The 24,070-nt window shown below is 45.6% G+C and overlaps 1 protein-coding gene across 1 annotated transcript; it reads left to right on the plus strand.

The window, feature by feature from the left end:
- The first annotated feature begins 16,485 nt into the window (after nucleotides 1–16,485).
- LOC134547796 (ankyrin repeat domain-containing protein 9-like) lies at nucleotides 16,486–17,376 on the plus strand. The gene has a single exon (XM_063391917.1). The coding sequence runs from the start codon at nucleotides 16,486–16,488 to the stop codon at nucleotides 17,374–17,376; it is 891 nt and encodes a 296-aa protein (XP_063247987.1).
- Nucleotides 17,377–24,070: the final 6,694 nt, after the last annotated feature.

The following is a 24,070-nucleotide window of genomic DNA, read 5'->3' on the forward strand; positions in this document are numbered from 1 at the left end:
TATATTAATTCCCAAACTCTTTATATGATTCTGGTTTGCTCTTTACTCCTCCCTTGTTATATTTTCCTTAGCAAACAGAGTCTCATGATGCTCTCTGTGGCTGGGAGGAACTCCCTCAGCACAACCCCAAATCTCACTTACTGTTCTCTGTTAGAATCCTACTCAGGAAGCCAAATGCCTGAACAAAAGCTGGCAGCGTGTAGGCTGACGTGCTGCTCTCATGTTCACTTTTAGCCCCCAGCCATGCTGTGCTCAGGTTTTTTCTCTGCCTTGAAAACCATTTGGGTGAATCTTGGCCATTTTGCTCTAGGTCTGTATCTCAGGCAGCTGAGAGGATTGGACACTCTGATTGGTACCCCTGTTTTTATGAGCAAAATATTAATATTGTGAATAGCGAGCTGCTTTAGCACCACAGCTTGACAAGTTCAGTCACGCAGAACTGAAAGTGGACTTGTAGTTGAGGTCCCAAATAGCCTGTGAATGCCTCACCAGGGAAGCTGGGATGACAGCACCCAGCGTCCTAGCAGGTGCTCATTTCTTTCACATAGAGCTACTGTTGGAGGTCAGGGCCTCTTTATTGGAACATGATGTGACTGCATCACTTCTGTTACAGCACAAAGCACAGAGTCATCCCAGTGACACTGAGAATGGGCCTTTCAGTGAGGTGAATAAATAACACACTCTCACTGGAAACCTGTAATGGTGTCAGTATGAATCAGGGGATAACAGAAAAGAGGTGCTCCCAGTTACCATATCAGACGTATTGTCTCTATCTAGATTTTGTCTCCGAAAGCCCCCACCACTTTTTGGGGGGGGTCCTGCAAAAAGCAAGTGTTCAGTTTTGAAACTGATGCTCATCAAATCATGGGAATATTGGCTGAAGGTCCCTTCTGCAGGTCTCCTAGTGCAAATGTCTTCCCTGAAATCCAACCTGGCTCTCCCAAACAGCAAACCTTGGATACCACCCCTTTTATTGTCCACTGCTCCTGAAAATCTGCTGTTTGTGTCTCTCTGCTGGGTGGTCGTGACCACCTCCAGCTCACCTCTCAGACACCTCTCCCCAGCCTAAGCCAGCCCAGCTCCCTGCAGCTCTCTGAGGGGGGACATCCTGCAGCCCCCTGCACACACAGCAGCCTCACGGGGCCCTGCCAGTTTCCCCACATCCCCCCTGACCTGGGAAGGGAAACCAAGGCTGGACAGAGCCCAGGGACAGCCTCCCCACCACCAAGCAGTCTGGAATAAGTAACTTCTGTCAGAGCTGGCTGTCCTCCCCAGGAACACCACAGGCTTTCTGAGGGAGGAGTTGCTGTCAAAGGCACTCATGGGTTCTTTTTATCCCTCAAGTTGTTCAGTTGCTTTTTGAACCTCTGTAAAGGTTTGAAGCTAAAATCTCCTCCAGCAAGGAGTTTTACGGATTTCTTGCAGAGTGTGTGAAGGGCCACTTCCTCCTGCTTGTGGAGAACTTGCTAATTGCAAGTTTCATTTCTTGTTTTCATACAAGAAAGCACAATGAACCATTTATCATCCCCCCGCCCTTCCTGATTTTATAGCTCTCTATAGAAGTGATAACAAAAGAAGACAAAAATACATGAGGAAGACAAATGCCATATTCTGCTTTTGTCTCCCTGTATTTCCTGAAACATGTGACTCCTCACACTTCATTTGAACATCACCTTTGGAGATTGTCTCCCACTGTTTCCTTTTCCTTTGTCTTTATTGCACTCCACGAGTGAACAAGACAACTAGGAGTAACTGAGGCCAAAAACAACTCTTTTCCTGCTCATTTACCTGTGTGGTTCCGGGGATTGCTTAATAGTAAACACATGACTTACTGACACAGTTTAGACCACAATGCTAACAAGTTTAATTCCTTGCCTTTGAAGAACAGGCTAATACAATTTTCCTCTGCATTCCTCCAGGCCATAGAGTCAAGAACAGCCACAGGCAGAGGTGCTCTCAAGACCCCCAGCTGCTTATAATCTGAATTTCATTAGGATTCTGAATAGTGCCGCTGATGAAGTTGATTGAGGGGAAAAAAAAAGGCAACTTAATCTGTTAAAGAGCTGCAAAAAAGAGGTGTAATTCCTTCTGAAAGATTGTTTTAGCTTCTTGCTCTGCTAATCTGGTCCTTGTGTTTATGATGGCAGTCAGTATGCATCCTCAAGCAACAATTTTAATGAGTGCTCAACATATGCTGTTTACATGATTTGGAAGTCACTGATCTTGCAGGCAGTTTGACATTCAGCAAAGAACAAGGCCTGAAGGGAAGTAGAGAGCCTGCAGGTTAGGACCAACCAGCTGAACTCTACAGAAACTAGCCCCAGTCTCCAGAAGATCTTTGCTAGAGCAAGGGGTTCAGGCAGGGCCTGAGGGAGGAGTGCACGTCTAAGCTACTCCTCTGAATTGGACACAGGCAAGAAGCCTCCAAGTCCTCAAAATGTTCTGTTCAACCAAGGCTTACTGGAAAATAAGCTGGCTATCTCCATGGAGTGGGAAAACTGATGTGGAGTATGGCTGGTGATGTCCTGCTAATACCCAAACAAGGGGCTCCCACTCTTCGCTCTGTTGACTCAGTTATCCTGAGTCTATCACCAAGGGAGGACAGTGTGTGTCCTGTGAGTGGGAGATGTTGATGTAGGAAGAGCAAACAGCCTCGGTGTGGGAATTATCAGGAGGGCTGACAGTAACCCTTGCCAGGGACTTTCCCCAAGCTTATTAACTATCCAAAGCAAACTGAGCTGCTTATTCTGGGGCCATGAGGTTAAAGGTGGTCTCCGTTTAACACACAGGTCTGCCGACAGGGAGGCAGTCTGGATTCTGAGGTTTTTTGTGCTGCTGAACTACCCCATACAGAGCAAAGTTCCTAGGGCTGCATGCAGAGGTGATCAGAACACTGCAGTAGGAAAGAGGCTGAAGGAGGCACAAGGCAGCAGCCAGAATCCTTGATGTGATCCTTTGGATTGACTGAGCGCAAGTAGCTGGTCGGGTCATGCTTGGCTGACAGTTTAGAAAATAGGGTTTCTTGCGCCATAGATCATAATTCGTAAGGGGAGCTGGATCTTGGGTTTTCCTCCCCAATGCCTCGGCAGTGGCTCTTCTAAAATTTATTGAATGGCACCACCTTGTGGGTGCTCGGAGGTGAGGAGACTTTTCCATCTTTATTCCTTGCGCGGACGCTGCAGGGGTACATTTGAATGGCGAGGCATGCAAAGGGTGATTCATTCTCACGCGGCTTCTCAAAGACTGGGCGCTCATCAAGAAGGGCTTTTCTGCTTGTCTGCTGCCAGCTAACAGAAACAGATTTTAGTGCTTAGCAGTTGATTTTCAGAGCTTAACTGATTTTGCCTTTGCTAGAGGTTGTATTGGAAAACTGTAAACAAATAAAGTAGTTGACACTTTCCAATTATAGAGAAAATGCAGAGGAAAAACACTGAAATACACATTAAAGATCATCTGCCCAAGATGCCACTTCTTACCTTTTTCCAAGATGTGAAATCCATGTGTCAGCTGGTCCATGCATCACACAATTCCCTAAACTCCTGAAAGTAAGGTGTAGTGGGAGAATTTACCATATGTACTTTTGAGTTTGCCTTTAGGGATTACCCTGGCAATGACAGACAGCACATGTCCTAAACTGCAGCTTCTGGGAAGCATCAGACATATGTTCATGAATAGAACAGCCTGTGTGCAACGACTCCAAGACTTTCCAGAAAGCACTGGGTGCATGTTGTATATTTTATACAGCATTAGGATTCATGTTATCATGGATATGCAGGAACCCTGAGTGCTAAACAACAGCTATAGGAGAATGTGGATGTGCATGTATGGAGTACCTTTTTTTTTTTTTGTAAAGTGGGATTATCATGTATAAATCCAAGAAGCCCCATGAAATCTACCCAGACAAGATTTTGCACAGTGAATAGGATGATGTCCTAAACAATTGGATATATTGTAGCCTAAACTACATCAAGAAAATGGAACAGAATCTTAAGCAGAATGTAGACAGGTAAGCAGACACATCCATACACTTCTACTGTCCATGGGGAGAAACTCAATAAAAACAGAAATAAATACAAATGGTTAAACTGCCAATTAAATTTTTCAAGCCTGCTTCTCAAACTCAGTTTCAATTTTGGAAAGAGCATTTTTCCTTTTACAGTGTTGCTCCCCAGCCATGTGCCCACCCAGTTTTTTTCTAGGCAAAGTTATAAGGACTGGATACCAGGTTGTGCCAGATATGTGCCTGATGTGGGCAGAGTAACATGTTCAGAGCGATGTGGTCTACAAAGTCAGGAGAGTGCTGAGAAAAGGGCTGAGGAAAGCTTGCCAGGGGATTAGAGAGGTTTCTGAGAGCAGACATTAGGATAGGAGTGGGAAGGCACCAGGCCAGTCAAAGCAAGGCTCTGCACGGGGCAGTTTGCTGTATGTTCCCAATAACCCAAGGCATCTGCCAGGATAACTTCCCCTTAGGTGTTGCCTGGGCACAGAGTGAGTGACAGTCCTGTCCCCAGAGCACCTGCAGCCTGACAATAGCCCGAGGTGTGCTGAGAGGAAAGGGTGTGCTGTGAGAGCAGGTGGGTGATGTGGGAGGCACCAATGCTGGCACATCCACAGCCAGCACTCTGTGAGTACTTTTTCCAGCTATGACAGTGAAACACCTTTTAAAGCAGGGATCTGGAAGAGGAAGATGAGCCAGTCTTACAGACAGTGATGGGGATTTCATCTTCACTGCCCAGAATATGCCTGTGTGGGAGAAAAGATGAAGATGCTTCTTGGAAATTCAGAAAACTGATGACAGCAGTGACCTCCGGGATAAATCAGAGACTGCTATCAATATCCAGTTGTTGAAGAGCAATGGTAAGAAGGAAGGGGACTTACAGGCTGATGAGATGATCAGTGAATATTTGCAAAAGGGACTAAAGGCAGTGAGGAAGCCCCTCTAGTGGTAGAATCTAAGAAAGGCAATCTCAGCCATTAGCTGGGAAAATGATCCTAATGCAGTATCCGGCATTGTCACAAATGTGAGTCAAGATTGTCTCAAAGTGCACAGTGTAGCATAATTTATGTTATGTAAGGCTCAAAACTGAAGAAAACATCCAGCAGTTTCTACCCAGCTGATTACAATAAAAGCTTTTCCTGACTTGATATCTGGTGAAGGAACCAAGCCTGAGCATGTGAGCAGAACACCCCTGTGATGCACACAAATTTTAAGTCATGTAGAAACGGTAGCATATTTCATAGTCTTTTAGCCTGGACTCCAGAACTCCCTGTACATTCATCAGCTGCTAGGGAAGGTCACAGAGATACTAAAATGCTCAAATTAAATATTGGTCCCACCTCTTGTGTGAATCTGAGGTAGCCAGAAAGACTTGCAGCATGCCAAAACACATAGTAAATACAAGGGGAAGGGAAAAAACACTGTCTCCCTCTGTTACTGGGGGAAATCACTAACTCTGTGTCCACCACAGTTTCCAGTTTGTAATGCAGGGTGAAGAGTAGTTCTTCACTCTCATAAAAAGTCTTGTCAAGAATCATGAAAGCTCTGAAATGCCAACATACTCAGGAGAGGAACAAGCTTAGTGTCTGGGCCTGATGTATAGTGGCACCAACTTTTCACAGCTTGCAGATTCTGTTTTAGCACCGAGCTGCCAGACAGGACAGCAGACCAGCAGGGCTGTGGTGGGAGAGGACAGCTCCAGCTGCAGAGCAGGCTCACTTATGACAGCCACCTTCTGCTCCAGGAGCCGTGGCTGTCAGGAGGACAATGCCTCTGCCTGATGAGGAGGATGAGGAAGATAATGTCCTTTAGACATCTGTGGTAGTTTAACACTCCGATTTTATCGTGCAGTAACACATTCAATATTTCCACCTATTTATGCGGTGTTTTAGGGCTATATTTGACAGGCTTTAATGTAAACATGGTATTGCTGGCACACCGACAGCTTTTTTTTGGCATTGCTTTTACAGAGTCTTTACATAGAATGAGTTGATGTGTGACTCATGTAAATTAAGATTTTTTTACTTTGAGCAGATGTGGCCCCTCAGTGTGAGCCCAAGAACAGTTGGAGTGTTGCTGGGATTTATTTACAAACCTCCAAGCCAGCAGTTTCAAATCTGGGTTAAAGTCAGATGCCTGTTTCCATGACAGATGGTCTCATTTTGAGATGGAGTGAGTCTTGACAACTGGGGCTGGCTGAGAGAATGAATTTCTGTTTCATAAAGATGATTCTATTTTCAGGGTATTTTCAGATCCCAGATCAAGATTTAAATCTCCGAATTCAAATATCATTTAGGGATGAACAACATTTCATCTTGCCAGCATCAAGGCTTCTGCTGATCCCTAGCTTCTGCCAGCATTTATCCAGGCTGCCAGAAGAATGAGGAGTCCTGGCTCTGTTGTCACCTGCCTGACAGCCGTGGGGTGTCAGGAGCGAAGGCTGGCTGGGAACATTTCTCAGGGGACTGTGCACTTCCCAAGTGTTCTGCTGTTCAGGAAACAAGCCTGAGCCTGTGGACTGTCCCTGTGACTTGGCACGGCAGGATTGTGGTAGTGGCTCCCTGGGCTCCACAGCAGTCCTGGAGGTAAAAGGACCAGAGAGAGGTTGTCACAGAAATCCTGATTGTTCTTTAGCCCTGACAGGATCAGATCTCATCAGAGGCTTTTCTGGAGCAACTCAGAGGAGAAGCATTTCCACAAAAATGTTCTAGTGCTTCCACTGAAGACTCCAGTTGCATTGAACAAGCAGTGCCTGCTGCTGATCCAGCCTTCAGGAGATGAGGTGTGGGTCAGCACAGAGCCACCTGCCCCTCCTGAAGCAACAGCTCTGATGTGGGAGAGGAGTCCCCACTCTCATCACACAGGGTGGCTGCTGAAGCATGTGAAATCACATGAGGTGTCTCACGTTGGTACTAAGGAGCTTCAGGTTATTTTCCCTGGCCTCCAGCTGCTTTTGTGGAAATTACCAGGAGCTTTACTAGCTCCTTCTAGCAGCTCGGTGCAAGTGTCTCGTGTTCTTATCCCATCTCAAATGGCACAAGATGTTACATCTCTGGGCAGCAGCCCCCTGTGAATTGTCTGTCATTGCCAACATCGCTGCCAGACAATGCAAAGGGAGGGCGCCTCCTGTATGTGGTGAATTTCACCGTGATCCTTGTCAGGGAAAGCAGCATCCCTCCAGTCTAACTCCTGGGCCTGCGTTTTTATTCACTGACCACAGTGAATAAAAGGCAAAGCCTGAGAACATGAGGAAGAGGGGGGAAACCACACTCAGTGTGCTACACACAAGACAACTGCGGCATGTGCTGCTGAGCAGAGGGGAACTTGCAGCCCCAGGGCATGGATATAGGCCATGGCCCTTCATTAAGCCTGTGTTATTACTAGGGTGGCACCCAGAGGAATTTTGCTGCCAGTGGTGTAACTCTTCTTCTTCAATTTATCTCATATGCCATTAAGAAGAGGGCCAGACTGACTTTTTTGTTTCAGTACCTTGCTGGTGACATCTTGAAGGAATGTTTGCAAAGGCAGTCTGACATGTCACCCAGAAAGCTGCCTGTAAACATGAGTTTGTGCAGACTTCATGTTACGGAGGGAAAGAGCTTCTACTTCTTAAGTTTTCACCTAAAGAAAACAAAAACAACAAAACAAAACCAAAACCATCCAAAAGAAAACCAGCATTCAACTGACACGTGTATTAAAAATTTAAGCCATCCTTCTGAATTTCAGTGATCTGAAAGTTCAGCTGATTTCTTTCTGCCTTTCACTTTGGTTTGTAGTAAAAGTTCTTTCCTCATCACCAGTTACCAACTCTATCAAAAGGGGGACAGTTTTGCTCATGATGGACAGAAGACTCTTCTTAAACAAATATAGGAATCATTAACCTAAATCCTGCATTTTGCAGAGGCAGTCCAACATCCTTTGGAGCATTACTGATGAATATTTCATTCTCTTTAGTAATCACAAATAGAATTTATTTTTCTGTACTGAATCAACGAAATATATGAGCCAGAGGCTCCAGCCAGCAAAAGGGTGACTTTGTGAAGATCTTTAAAGCCCCCTTTGATGTTCAATTCAGCAGCTGTTGCCTGGGATGTCATTAAGGGCTGTTAGGCACTAGCAGCTGTTTTAGGGTTTCTGGTATTGATAGTATTTGTATGGTCACACAGCTCAGAGGTGTCCAGGACGGTATTCCTTTGGGAGCTGATGAAGGAGCACTGAGGCAGCTCTCCCACGGGAACAGGAAGCTTACACTCCAAGCAAACTCTGTACCTCAGTGGACTTAATGGAAATCTAAAAGTGCTCAAAGCATTTGTGAGGCACCAAAATGCTTCTCCTTCAAGCAGCCTTATGGAATTTCCTACTTTCATTTTGCTAGTAATCCTTCTGCTCTGAGTAAATTCTCAGTGGCTGACTTCACATATAAATTAAACCATAAAGATGGAGGAAAATGGTGACCAGCTGTAGGTTAGCAAGGATCTGAACTCATTATATGTGACAGTAGAAGCAATTTGTCACTGTCTGAGTCATCACATGTACCTTGTTCAAGGAATCCACTCTTCCAATACAATTCCTTGAACAAAGCATTAGTGATAATAAAGTCCAGAGGAAACTTACTTGGACAAATACAATTTTCGTGTAGTTCTGAAAAGCTTATTTTTGATCAGACTGTGCACTTCTCTAAGACAAAAAAATCCTTTGCAGATAAAACCACTGGAAAGTGTAGAGAACAGTGGTGAGTGGTTATCTTTGGCCCTGGATGAAGTATTTTGTCTGTGACACAATAAAATGCGGGGCATAGGAACTGGCACTCTTGGTGACTGAATTAGCTTTGAAATCTCTCCCAGTCTCTGAGATCTCAGAAGATACTGCAAAGACTTTCCTGACAAAGAATTTTGTAATTACACTGGGGCTGAAGATTGTTTTCAATGATGTCCAGCAGTTAATTTTGGGCTTATAAGTTGAAGAGTATGGGGTTTTACAGAGCTGCGCACAGCCCAGATTTTTCTTTTGTAGCGGATTCAATAAAAACAATTTTAAAAATATGTTCATGCCTTTTTGGACCATGAGTTTTGCTGACAGATGTAATGAAACTGATACATCCTGCAGAGCAGCAGTCTCGTGGCACTGACATTTCCCCCACAAAAATACCCAGAAGTTAACTTTCTCAGCAGCTCTTCTTTGCAATAGCAGTACAGCACAAAAGCAACTTTGAAGGTTCAGAGAATTTGACATTTGACATCATTTGACAATTATGGCACAGCTGTAGTTTTTATTTATTTGCCCATGTATATGGTGGTAGAACCTTGGATTTGCAGTTTTGGTGTAGTGCATATGCACAGAACAAAGACCTTAATTTACAGAAAAAAAACCAAACTTACTTTGGAGACTTTCAAACATTTAGCATCGCTGATATCATGTAGCACTGAATACCGCAGGTTAATTATGGCTGGTGTAAAAACGCATTGCTTTTTGTCAGTATTGGAAACGAAATGTATTCATGCCTTCCTGAATGCTTTCTCAGCAGTTGACAGCCTTGACATTTACACAGGGGTGTGGTGAAACAGGGCACCGACACCCGTAATCATCACGAGGAAGGAAAGCATCCAATGATATAAAACTGTTTCACAGTCTCTGCCTTTCCCTGGAAAAACAGCATCTGGCTCAATGTATCTGTAGGCACAGACTGTCTGCAAGGGCTTTTTTTGTTCTTTAAACGGAACTCAGCTGACAGGTTACTTTCTGGAAGAGGCATGGTAATCTGTCTATTTATGTACTGCCTTTGAGAGATGTAGCCTCAAATTAGGATAGGAATTGGGAATTTAAACAAATGGATTTACAGAAATGGGAGACACTGGGATTCTTGGATGCAGGCTCTGTGCAATCAGGTCTCAAAAGCATTTTCAAAAAATGGAATAAAAAGAGCCTTGTTGTTTTTGTAGCTGATTAAACTGAGCTGACATCTCATCCTCCAGACATGAACTTACTGCTCAATCTAACCCATGTTTGAAGATGTGTATGACATTCAGTGAGAAACATCACTGTCCTTCCTTTGGAGTTAGCCCAGTGTTTACTGGGTGCCTGCCTTTGGAAATGGGCAATCCTTCCCTGGGAGCTGACAGAGGAAAAGCATTTGATTCATGGTAGTCAGGATTCTGCCCTGACCAGCCTGCAGCACTTGACAGTCTTCAGGGTCTGGCAACGTCACTGGCTCTCACATGAGTTTCCCTGAAAATGGAGAGCTCAATAAGCCAAGCCATTTATTTGGGCTCTGGATCTCAGATCCATGAGAGCCTTGTTCAGAACACAGGATGGCACACGTTGCACCTCATTGCTCTGTGTTTTCTCCAGTGCTCTGATGAAGTTCACTCCTCAATTCTGCCACCTCCTCTGGGTCCTGCTCCTGACCCGTCTCCTGACAGCTCACTCTGTCCTATGCCCAGTCCAACTCAAGACCTCAGCACCCATCCCTCTTGCTTGTTCAGGTCCCAAACCCAGGGGCTGCTGAGACTTAGGAGGAAGATGGCTTTTAGAAAGGCTCAATATCCCCACATCCCTCATCTGAAGGTAAGGAAGCTTGGACCTCAGAGTCAGGGGCCACAGCCACTATTGTGCCACGGGTCTCTGCTACTCAGGTCAGATAGTGACAACCAGACAGCTGTGGATGCTTCTGCAGCTGGCCAGTGCCATACAGTGACACATGCTGGGGTTATGTGCCCAGAGAGATGTGAGTGGCTCCAAAAAAAAAGCAACCAGCTTTCACCTGGGGTAGAGATAGGCACCTGCCAGGCATTCTATAAATTAAGCTGTCTCTATAAATTATCCTGTGACACTGGAGACACAGAAGATTCTGACTGAAGATCTATCTTCAGTCTTACGCTTCCCTGCTTTCACAGCTGTGGAGATGCTCTCACATTTGCAGTAGGCTCTACTTTGCCGTAAGCAGAGCAGCTCATTGTCTGGCATTGCTGTCACCATGCTCCTGCTGCACTGACTGCTTTCGGTGGCCAACACACCATCTTGTTGCTTCTAAGAGGTTTGCTCCCTGTTAACACCCAGATATGCTGGAAATGTTTGCTGTATCAAGGGCTTTGTCTATCCCCTGAGCTTAAAAGTGGACAAAGGAAGAGGAGACACACTCAGATGTGTGCAGGCAGTTTGGAGCTTGTTGCTGCAGAGCTCCAGACTAACTGCACTTGCAAGGTGAGGCTCTGGGGGGAACTGGGACACAAAGACCAGGCCCTTCACAGGTGGGATAAACAAGAACCTGCAGGAAAACATTGTATTGCCCTGGCTTCCCCAGTGTTCGTAAGTGCTCCAGGTCTTGGTACAATGTCCAGCTGAGCATCTGGGTGTATCAGTATAAGCAGGACACACGCCTGGATTACAGCAATGGTCAACCAGTAGCACAGACATCACCTGAACATCCTCCATTTGTCTCCACATGAGTCCCTCTTACATATATTGCATGCGTCTCTTGCATGTGAGGTAGTCGTCTTTACTTCCAAAATTCTGCAGGTAAATAACCGTTTGGTGCTTGATTTGTTCTGCATGCAGCACATTAGCTGGTCCCCTTACAAGTAATTCAAAGTCTTTCCAAAGTGGTAAATCTCTGCTTATTTTCATTTCCTGCCTCTAGGAATGTAGTAAAAGATTGTCTCATTCACTGTTTGAATCCTGTAAGCAGAAGTAAAATATTTTGTGATCCAGAACAGGTCAGATTGTAGATTTTTCAACCATCCCAAAGCCTAGTTTAATCAGCTGGATGAATTAGAGCTGGTAAGTGTGTAGCAGGCATAAAAGAAACCCTTCATGCTCTGTAAAAGCAGCCTTGAGGTGCAGCAAGGCTCTGCAGAAGGGCACTAATTCGTCACACAGCATGTCCCCAAGCTGCACTGCACAGCTGGAGGTGGAAAGCAGGATGCAGCAAGCATTTGCTAGAGCCTCACTGTGGCTGAAGGGTTATCATCCATCCCCAACAGATAAGTTTTTCTTTCCCAAGGAAAGGAAAAAGACCAGCAGACATGATCCTGAAAATTAGCATGCCTCTGAAAAAGACATCCTCTTGCTTTGTGCTCAGGCATCTGATACCTGGCAATTGATTTGCTTCTTTGTATGTCCTGGCTGGATCATCCTGTGCCCCTCCTGTAAAAAGGGAAAAAGAAGAATTGAAATCAGTTTTGCCTGGAAACAGATGCCAATTAACATCACTGGAGAAGGGCAGAAAGGGAACAAGAAATATCTCACTGGAGTTGTTGACACAGGTAGAGTGCTGGAGATGGTCCCAATCTTTCACAAAGCATTTTGTTCTTCTGTTTCCCAAGCAGCTTCTTCCTTGAAGTTTTACTCCGTGTGTGCAGGCAAAAACATTGTGGAAAGAGCTGAGCCCACATGCATCCCATGTCTACTGGAGTTTGTGGCAAGGCAACTCTTCCCTTGAAGGAAATGTCTTGCTCCCACCAGGCAGTGAAATGACAAACACGAAAGCCCCACTTCCAATTTATTCCCAGTCCCAATGACCAAAAGCTGCTGTTGGTTTTGTCTTTTTCCAAAAGGTGTCTTCACTCACTCTTGTCCCCAAAGTTCTTCTCATTGCTCCCTATAACTTTGTACAGAAGGGCAGGAGGAAGAAATGACAGTGAAAGGTTGCTACGCCTAAGCCCCTCTCTCTCTCTCAGCATGCAGTACACAAAGCCTTTCTGCTTTGGCTTATTCCAGAAACAGGATCTAGTGGAACCCTCTATCCCTGCAGCACAGTTTGGCCCTTGCTGGTGACAGACTGCAGGTTCTGTACCGAGTTTGCAAAGGCTCAGGACTGAGGCCTGCCAAACTTGTTTTGCCTGGGCTACTATAGAGCATCTGCTGCTTTGTTTCAGTTTGGTTTAGCTGCAGGAACACTTCCTCCTTCTAGCCAGGTGCCTACAGCTGATTTGGATTACTTTCACTAGCACTGCGTGGTAGAACCATACACTTATACCAGCTCTTCTGTGCACTATGAGGTGTTCACAACTCCAATTTCAGACTCTGGAGCTAACAGAGGTCATCACGGGCTTGGTGTGACAGCAGAGGTCCTGTCAAGGGGAAGCACAGGGTGCAGTGCGAGGGAGTGCAGGCCCAATGGGATGGTAAGAGATGGGGCACAGGCCTGGCTCTGGAGCACTCACAGCTACTGACCACTCACCTGTGGACAGCTAAAGAAATGCAGATACAGAGCTGGACAAGAATGGTTTCAGGGGTAGAAAAGAGGACAAATAAATAAAATCTTACATGTATATAATCAGCATCTATTGTGAATGCATAAACTGAATTGCAATCCAATGAAGAAAAAAACAGGTGCAAAAGTATGTAACAAATCATAAAACTGACCCCCAGGAGAATCTGGAGTGAGGAAGAAGAAACCATCACCATCAACCTCACATTCCTCCCACAGAACAACTCCAGATGCTGATGATTTCCTGTAGTACCATCATCAGAATGAAACCACCAACCTTAGGATTTAGATGAGCACAGGTGGGGGGAACATAACACCAGGAATTGGGATGGAAGATAAGAAATGTGCATAAAGCTTCAAATTATTTTTAAATTATTATTATTATTGCCATTGACATTTTTTCTGATAGTATTATTTATTTTTCTGTAATAATTTGACCTGGAATAATAATGATTTTTTATTAGCATGCTAAGATTTCAGTTCTATTAACATTCAATTCTTGTCTTTATATGTAAGGTATGTTCCCTTTTGCCCAGAAACAATATTTCGAGCAAAACACTGTAAGAAGGTTTCTGAATAGCTCAGAAACATTTTGTATTTCTCACAGGTTCAAAGTAACCAAACACTTTATAAGCTGAAATCACCATCAATGTGAAAAATGCATCTGCCCAGGAGAGAGCTAAAGAGCTTCTCAGCCTCAGATGAAAAGGTAAATGGTGTTTCGGGTAAAATTAGCTTTTGTTTTTCAGTTTTTCCCTTCAAACCTGTTCCTGCTCTCTTGGATGCTCTCTCTGCAAGTCAAAACTGTTTCTCTTCTGAAGCTGAGTTCTGGTAAAGCTGGGGACTAGAGTAACGTGAGACTAACTAGTATGGTTTTTAGCACGAACTCTGCTTTATTCTGCAAAATAGTGGGTTTTATACAGATGGAATAGTTTACAGTTAGCAGGTGCACTGTGATAGGCTGTGGACATACAGAAGCATGCAAACAATCTAGAGTTAAGGTAGCTACAGAGACTTAGTGTTATTACTTCTATGCTGCGAGTGTCTATACTTTAACACATTCTTAGTAGCAGGTAAGTTTATCTGCTACTATGTATGCTGAATGTTTTGCAGCTTACTAGACCTAGGCTTGAGGCCTAGTTCAGCTTAGTTTAAAATAACTCAAATAGTATCTGTGAGCATATCATGCTCACGATACCTGAGAAACTCAGCTACACTATTCCTCTTCTAGACTGCACTTTATCAAAGAGGAAAGCCACAATAAACACCTTATGAATTAGGAGATACTTTTTTAGCCACAAATCAAAATTCAAAGAAATAAATAGCAATTTGCAAACTCCTAGTCTTCTTCTAGTTCCTCAGTGAAGCTTTCCACATCGATGTCTTCCATTTCTAATTGTTCTATAATGTTTTCCGGGTGTATTATGCTTACAATAAAATTCAGTATCAATGCAGTGCCAGCAAACAGGTGCCCTTAGCACCAGCTTTTCTAAACTCCTGGAGAAAAAGAAGAGGCCAAGGCCAAGAGGCACCAGAGCAGACAGACCTGTGCCATTTGGAACCATAAGGAGGTGAGCAAACCACGTGAGGGACTCTCCTAGATTTGGGCTGGGCTTCCTGGGGAGAATTACAGTGTAACCTGTAATTACAAGTACTGTGTAATTATAGATGTTTTCACATTCTGGACATCCTGGACTTGTGATGTAGAGGTGATTGACCAGAATCCTCGTGGTCATTCCTGATTCTGGGGTTTTGGCTTCCCTCTCAGTTGGACGTATTTGCAGAACATTTTTCTCTTGACTTCTATGTGTCTCTGCACCAAGTCAACTCACAGGACTACCTAAAACTAATCTGCATGTCTAAGAGCATGGTTCAGATGCTGCTTGAACTCTGACAGGCTGGGCGCTGTGAGGACTTACCTGGGGAGCCTTCTCTTGACATCTGCAGCAGGTGAGGGCTGCTTAATGGCTGTAATGCTTTGGAAGCTGTGCAAGATCTAGACCTAGTTATGTGAGTGGCTTTGGTTTTCTCTTTGGATGACTTCAAAAAACATTTGGAGAGCTGATCTTGATTTGCTGTATTTTCCCTTAAGGGAAAACCCTGTTTTCCTACCAAAATGGTGAGGTACCATTTTATTGCAACCTGTTGATTTATAAGATGCATGGAAATCCTCTTTCCTTAAACAGAGCTTGGCATAAAGGAATCTAAATTAATTCCTTTTCTGTGAATTTAATTTTGGCCAGTTTCTTCTGCCTCATCCAATAGGAACTTCCCCCTCTAACATATAAGGCCTTGGTTCTCTGTGTTTTACCCTGGCATTGCACAAGTCTGATTGCCTAATCCCACTTTCCCCCATTGCTGCTGGCTCTGACCCGGCTCCCAAAGCAGGACACCTGAGAAATGCTTACATCAAAGCTCCCCACTGGCCAGTCGGGATTGGCCTTTTGTTTATGCCCTTGCTGTGCAGCAGAGGCACTCCAGGTATTTCCTTGCTAAACAAAGGCAGGCATTTAAACCCAGCAATCTGCTTTATGACTCTGGGCACCGTTACTGCACCACTGTTAGACTCTTTTCTCTGCAGAGATTAATGCTGACATCTTAAACATCACTAATGCCTTATAGACAATCCATTAACATCAGTGTCTCCTAAGTGGCCAGCCATACCATTATTTCTAAAATAGGGATTCTTTCCTAGTGCTACTGCTACCAATCCCTTGATTTCCCGAGCATGGAATCATGCCTATTACCAGCTGTAGAGCATTTTACACTGCTACATATTTTTCACTATATAATGAGCTCTGTGTGTGTGAGCGACATGACAAAAAAAATTAAAAATAGCAGAATATTGCTATTCCACTTGCTGCAGTGTATGAGCTGATCTGGTTAGACACAAAACGCAGACAGAAATCTGCCTCACCTCTCAAGCTAATTTTAGTCTCTCCCTCTGTTCTCTGTGGCTGTGTGTGTATAAAATCACTGGCAGTCTGACAGCGTTTCAGTAACCTGTGCCACGCGCAGAGCGGGATGTACTTACCAACCATCTGCTTGCATGGCACGGGTTAACTGATCCTGTGGGATTGTGCTTACCTAAACAAAACCACTGCAGTGAGGGGAAAAACAATGAATGGGTGGAGATGATCAGCCCATGCATTCCAGCTAGTGCAGTCCAGGCAGCAATGACAGCCTGAAGGTTGCAGCAGCATCGGAATCAGCATTCCAAGTGCACCAATCTTACAGTCTGGAGTGATTTTACGTGGAGCTGTTCTTTATTTGCTGAGCCATGGCCAGTAACCAGGCCAGCCTGCAGGATGATCAGAGCAGGCATTGCAAGTTCTTATCCTATATGTTCTACCAGGCTGTGAGAGATCACAAGCCTGTGTGGATGCTGGAAGACATGAGAACTATGGAATATTTTTACTGGGAGGAAAATGCCAGCCTACGAACCTACTCACCTTCAGAAGCCCTTCTCTATGCAGTGGTGCATAATCACCTGCCTTACGCTCAGTATCTGCTGTCTCATTTTCCAGAGGAGGCTCTCAAGGTGCCTGGGGAACACTTCTGCTATTGCCCGTCCTCTGCTCCTCACTTGGCCATGGCAGTCACATATGACAGGAGAGATATCTTGGGACTGATCATCAAAATCGCACACAAGCTCCCCAGCTTGAACTCCTATATCAACAGAGCTGGTTGCTTTCATCTGGAAGATGGGAAAACACCTCTGCACCTTGCCTGTGAACTGCTGAGGTCAGAGACAGTCCTCATCCTCCTCGGGAATGGAGCATCTCCCAGGATAGAGGACAGTAAAGGGCTTACCCCGCTGGACGTCATCCTGGAGCAGATGTGGGACTCCAAAGTCAATGTCGCATCAAAGAAGCTCTGCCTCGACTACCTCTTGCTCTTCATGCCCAACCCACAGTTTAAGATGCGGAAAGTTCTGCAGGAGCATCCAGACCACTGGACAGCTTTGCTGGGAGAAGACAAATTCAACAGCCTGGTGGGGAACACACCTGCTTCTTTATATCTGCAAGCTATGCAAACTATTCTCCAGACTCTTCCCCCTTCCCACTTCCCTAAAAGCATCCAGGAACTACCCATACCTCAGGCATTAAAGCCCTTACCATCCTATGGCAAAAAGCTACCAGCAAAAAATGTGGTAAATGTTTTTCCTTGACTTTATTCAATGGGTCTTGGATTTTCCAAGGCAACTTAGAGGAGCTGGTCATCCACCACCCTCTGCATTTTAGTGTGATTTTAGTACTTAACCTATTAGGCTATGCTGGAAAATCCAATATTTTGTGACAAGATTTTAAATGTCTTTTCCAACTGATTGCAGGCACGGCACTTTTAAAGGCAAAAGCCTTCCTTGTTTTCTTTTTGTTGTGCATGTGAAGGGTTAACTGTAGTTGAGACTGTGTTATGTTTGGTTTCTTAGTTGTCAGCTGGTATCAGTGTATCTGAATTCCCAATATGATAACTGTATCCTGTGTAATGTACCTAGGTTGAAAGGAGCTATGTACCCAGTGGGATTTTTAAATGGTGTCACTGCTAGAGCAGGGAGAAATACCATCCCCTATCAACAAGGTTCAAACATCAGGTTTCCTTTCTAACAATGCTCAAGCATCATTAGTAATAACCACAAAGTACATGGCTGGTGCTGCAGGGATGCAGAGGCAGTTCCTTCAGGATAAGTGAGCCTACCGAGTTGCTTTACAGCAGGTCATGGTGTGGAGGGCATGAGTTCGGAGAGGGGCAGTGCGTGTATATTCCTGGGGGATGGGAGATAAAGATGCACAGAATAGCTAACAAAAGCATCCAGACTCACCTGGGAGTGAGGGGGTTAAAGGCAATCCTAGCCCTGATGCCTCTACATCCTTGTGCAATGGGGAAGGAACCATTTTCTCTGCTGTCCAGTAAACAAATGGCAATTGGAGCAGAGACAGTGGGAGCCCTGTCTTTCATAAGTGACATTATTTCTCTTTGATTTGTGTTTTAGAATGTATCTCTACAGGAAATGTAGCTCACTAACTTGATTTCCTGTGGGTCCCAGAGCCATAGGCATTTGTTAGTTATCCTAAGCTGGGGTATTCAGCTGTAAGCTGGATGTTCTGCTGTTAAAAGTTACTTGTTGTCAATTAGAGTATTTTTGCCACCCAGGTACAGACAGTAACCCTTATCCTGGAAATTACAAAATATTCCCACTGACTGGGCACTGCAGGCAGGATGAGTTTGCAGTAAGCGAGGCTGGGCAGCCTTCTGTGTAGCTCTGAACCATGCTGCCCTCTCTGCTTAAGGCACTGGTCCTGCTCTCCTGGCTGTTCTCAGCATCAACAGAGCAGTGGCAGAATCCCAGCTCCCTTTGGGGGACATCCTCCTTTTGGACACCAGTGTTCCCCCTTCCTTGTAAGTGCAGCCCTCTGTTCTGCTGAAGCAGCATAACTCACTTCCCCCATCTGCACTGGGCAGCAGTGAAGAACTCACTCTCCTCTGCAGCTGGATTTGGAGCCCAAGGCTGTGGGGAACAAACTGGTTTCCACAGACAGCAGTTAAGGAAGATGTGCAGTCAAATCTCAATTGCTTTGTGCAAAAATGGCTTGTGTTTCATCCGGCTAATTCCCTGCCTGTGCCAAGGAGGCTGTGCTGGACCTGTGCCCTTCTTTCCATCAGCACAGGGAGCACTTCCATTTAGTTTCCCTCTGCATGGGCTACCTCCTGAGTGCCAGGACACTGGCAATGCCAGCCATGGCCAGGTGGAGATTTACAGTGAGGCTGCAGAATGTGCCACTCGCAGCTACCTGGAACATCCCTTCTGAGACACTGGGATGCTCCTCCCAGCCATCTTTTCCCACGTGCTGTGGGAGAACCTCAGTTCCGGTTCCACCTGTGCAAAGCCAGGTAATAAGCAGGCTTGCTTGTGCGGTGGAGAAAGGCACCTTTGTGGGCTGGTCAGCCCAGCCCTAAAAGTGGCAAGCAGACCATGAAGGGGTTAACCCTTCTCCTGAAATCCCACATCTCTGGTGTTGCAGTGTCCCTCCACCCCTGCCTCTAGGGACTTGGATGTCCTTGTCCATCTGTGTCTATTCTTCCTCAATGGGGAAATGCAGGATCATGGTTGGGTTTTGGGGCAAGCCTGCTTGCTCGACAGCCTGTGTTGCAGACAGAGGCTGTCACAGCTTGGGAAGCAAACTGGAGCCCAAGGCAGATTTGCATTATAAGCGGTAGCTCAGCTGCTTCTGCCAAACACTCAGGCTCCTCAGCACTGGCACATACTCCCCTGAAAATCCGGAGCTGTAGGCAGAGGACAGAGCAGGCTCTGGCTGCCCATAGCTGCCTGGAGTGACTGTGCAGAGCACGGCCCCTGTGGCACCCCGGGAGTCCAGAGGAGCAGGACTGGGTTTGTCCCCAGCAGCACTGCGGTATCGCATCCGGATGTCGGTGGGTGAGAGGCAGAGGAGGCTGGTGAAGGATATTATTAGAATAGTAATTAGGTCCCGGGAGCAGAGATGCCGGGAAAGGAGGAAATGGAAATCATCCAGTGCTATTGCACTGGCTCTAAACCATGTGAGTTTCAGTGCTGTGGAGTTTCAGAAAAGACAGGAGGGAGGGGCTGTTCATCTTACAATCCAAGGAGGCAGGTATGGACTGTTGGCATTAATGAAGAGTGCTTTCTTTTAAGGCAGGAGGCTGTACTCAGAGAGCCAGAGCAGCCCACTGTGAGTGTAAAATGGTGCAGGGGTCTCTTGTTGGCTGCAATAGTTGTGGATCAATGCAGAGGTCAGGAATCAGGCACTTCAGGCTTTATGGGTGGATTTGTAGCAGACAGCAGGATGCTTGTGTGCATGCATTTGCCCATGTGGGAAGCTCCCCTCAATCCACCTGCCAAGAGAGAGGACAGAAGATGAATTGTCTTGACCAGTTTCCTTCTGGGACATTCCTGTGACTGGTGCCCCAGCCTGGAAGAGCTGCTAGTCCACTGTTGGGTAACGTAAAAATTCAGGTGTGTCCAGCCCAGAGTGTAACAGGCAGGTACCCACACAGGAAAGATCACTCCACAGCACTCCACTCCACTCATTTCTCCTTTTCCTGACCATTTTATCAAGAGATCAAGCACCAGCTGGCCCTCAATCACACCGGGCCTCCCATGTGCAGTTCCAGTGGGCCAAAGTTTAGGGTCATTAGCACTGGGGTGACAACTCTTTCCATTGCCTGCAGCAATATGACTGCAGGATGGCCACTCCTTCTGCTGGAATAGGGGAATCTTCTCCCTAGACACTTTTTGCTTATATTGTGATGATCTGCCTGTTAGTTTGAGATCCCATTTGTCTTCCTGCTCAATTCAGTGACATTACATCAGATATGGCCAAATCTACCTCAGCACTGTCTCTATTGTTTTTTTCTCTCCATTCTTTCCAAGCCAGGTCATTAGCAAAAGTAAACTCAAAATATTTTGCACATTTCTTGCAACCTGATGGTCTTGAAAAATCCCTGTACTTGCATGGCAAATATGTTGGTGACTTTGTTAATCAAAAAGGGTGCTGGGTGCTGTGTGGTGATGTTTACGTTCTGCATATCTGCATACTGAGTTAGTGTTGCTCAGATCTGTATTGCTGAACTTGGGGAAAAAGAATAAACACAAGAGAGAAACAGGGAGGGGTGAAGTCTTTTCTGATCTTTGGATTTAGGTTGGTTCTGCAGATTACATCTCTTTCATTTCAGTTTTGAGGAGTAGCATTGTAAGGATCTGAATTGTCTGTATGTGTGAACCATTGGTTTTGGTGAGAAGCTCTTCAGTGGGGGAGTGTGAGTGAAAACATGCAGCTGCGTGTGTCCATATGTGTGAGTGTCTGCCCTCTTGTCACATGTGTGAGTGTGCCTGTCCTCTTGTCACACGTGTGAGTGTGCCTGTCCTCTTGTCGCACAGGTGTGTCTGCTCTCTTGTCACACATGGGTGTGTCTGCCTTCCCTCTGTCACACGTGTGTGCCCTCTTGTCATGCATGTGTGTCTGCCTGCCCTCTGTCACACACAGGTGTGTCTGTCTTCCCTCTGTCACACACGTGTGTGCCCTCTTGTCATACATGTGTGTCTGCCTGCCCTCTGTCACACACAGGTGTGTCTGCCTTCCCTCTGTCACACACGTGTGTGCCCTCTTGTCATACATGTGTGTCTGCCTGCCCTGTTGTTGCACACGTCTGTCTGCCTGCCTGCCCTCTCCTGGCACACGTGTGAGTGTCTGCCTGCCCTCTCCTGGCAAACCGTGACCGACCGACAGCTCCCACCCACGGCACTCCTTGTACCAGCAGTGAGTGATGCCCTATGGAAGCAGCCTTTTCACGAGGTCAGTGTGTGTGTCCCGGGCCCTGTGCTGCTGACAGGTAAGGACATTTCTTCTCTTGTAAAGAAGCAGCAGTTTTGCTCTTGAAATGGGTATTTTATCCCCAAACACCAAGCACAAGGGCTTCTGCTTGCTGGCAACTACAATCATCTAGCAAAGGGTTTGTGATGCTGGCCACACTTTATTCTAGAACACATTTTTTTAAAAAATAAAATCTCTTAAACATACTTCTTTGTCTTTCCTTTTTTTCTGGGCTGCCAGCAAAATTCAGCTACCTATAACTTCCTAACCCCTTGCTTCTGTCTATTTCTGCAGCTTCATTAGCAGGAAGGACAGGCCAGATTCTGACCTCAAGTACACCTCCCTACACCCGAAGTTGTGCTTTTTAAGTCATTTCCATCACTACTGATGTTTGCTGGTCTAAAGGAAAACAAACTGTTTGTGCATTTATGTTCTTCAAAACGCCATAACCCTGACTGCAGCATACATATAAATGTGACACTTAATACCTGAAAACATTTTATATTTTTTGTACTCTGAATATATATAGATATGTATTTTCCATCTGTAACATCAATGGCATTTCCCTGCTCTCAATTCCCTTGGTGTTTCTGGAATCAGCATGGCAGTGACAGATGCCGTTGTTCACTTATTAAGACTGGCTGTTGCCACACCCATCATTGTATGGTACAACTTTCTTATAAAGCCACACTTTTGTAATTTTGGTTTCTCTTTTTTAGGGGGGAGAAATCTTCCCTATGATTGTGTTTGCACATTACTCGCTGCATGATTAAAGATAAAAAGATTGTAATGTGCTGGAATAAACTATATATACATAGCCTGATATAATTAGGTACACTAGCTGTGAAAATCATTTAATCTGATTGTATTAATATAATAAACTTGCAATATAAAATTGATGTGTCTTTGATTAGCCAATTGGTCAAAACCATCCACTAGTATCTGTTGCTTTTGCTTTGGCTCATCTTATTGTTTGGTGATTTCATTCTATCTGCTGAGCCATTATCGCAAAAAATGTGATCTGAGGAAAATAATATTACCCTTCACAGGCTTGCAGTAGTTGACTGTGCTGTCAGAGGACGACCCCAAGTGATGAGGTGAACCCACAATTCACAGATCTGCTGAAAGGTGCTGATAAATCAGGAGGAGGGGCTCAACAGGGGTTGAATGGTAATTGGTTTCAGAGATTTTCATTTTTCAGGTTTGAGTTCAGCTTCTACAGCTGTTTCCCATGAACCTAAGAGTGCTGGCCCTCCTTCTCTGGTTTGTGCACCATCAACAAGCTCCTTTGCTTCCTCAGGTTTTTCTGTGTACAAGAAGATGCCCTGGCAAGGCTTCCAGCACCAACCTCTCCTGTAGGCTCAGCTGAGGGCCTACAGGAGATGTGTAGCCTTCAGGCAGATGTGCAGCTCTCACCCTCTGTGGTCTCCATGGGGTAAGGATCCACCAGATTCTGTGCCAAAACCTGAACCATCCAGGTCCTCCTCTGCTCTAATAAAAACAGCTACCCAAAGTGTTTCAGGTGATGGGGAGCTGGGTAGAGGATGATGATAATAATCATGGGGTGTAGACTCCAGCACCAACTGTACCCACAGATCTCCTCAAGGCACACTAGTACATGCAAGCTATAACCAAAGGATAACTCCTCTGAGCCTGTGCTTGCATAGCAAGTTACTGGTTTCATGGAAGAATGCAGAGAGGGAAGCTTCACTGACCTCATTTAAAGAAGTTCGAGACCCCTTGCCTTCATAGCAGGAGATTTATTCGTAACTACTTCACCACAAGAATGGGGTCCCCAAAGATGTAGTTTTCTGGCTTATTTGTTTCCATGTTTCCTGCATTTGAGAAAGGGAATCTGATTAATTTTCTCTCGTGCCCTGGCAGCTCTGCTGAGGCTGACCATTAGGGAGCCCCGGGCTGACGCATCCCTCAGAGCCAGTCTCATGTAGGTATCGGATTTTTTACAACTGGAGTTAGTTGGAGCACACACACCAGCAGGCAGCAAGACAGAGATTTAAATAGAGAAATTTAAAGGGTATATTCCCTTGTGTGGGAGGAAGCACTGTCACAAGCAGATGATGCACTGAGCGAAATCCTGCCCACGCCTCAGTTCCTTGGGTGCATCTCCCTGAGTGAGTCACCCCAAAAGCAGCTGACAGGTTTGGCATGTCCCACACTGTCCCGTGCCTGCCTGGCCAGCACAGCAGCAATGCCTTGGGGGAGCATGGTCTACCTTCTGCTGCACCTCCACTCTCAGCTGGTGACATGGATGGCCACCAGGCTCCAGCTCCCAAGATGCCTGCCTTTGTCTCCAGCACTTTGGAAGCTGCTCTGAAGCCAAGAAGTCAGATTTCTTTCTCCAGGGATGACTCCTAAGCAGTGCCTTATCTGGAAAATCAGTCATCATTTTCCAGTGTCAGGTCCAGCTCTAGTAAAATATGTGTGTGTTTTGCTATGGATCTCCTGTGAAGGAGAAGCGTATTGCTGGTGGGAAGGCTTTTGGCGAATTTCGTG

Source organism: Prinia subflava, chromosome 2 (assembly GCF_021018805.1).
Source record: "Prinia subflava isolate CZ2003 ecotype Zambia chromosome 2, Cam_Psub_1.2, whole genome shotgun sequence".
In the NCBI taxonomy this organism is placed as follows: domain Eukaryota; kingdom Metazoa; phylum Chordata; class Aves; order Passeriformes; family Cisticolidae; genus Prinia; species Prinia subflava.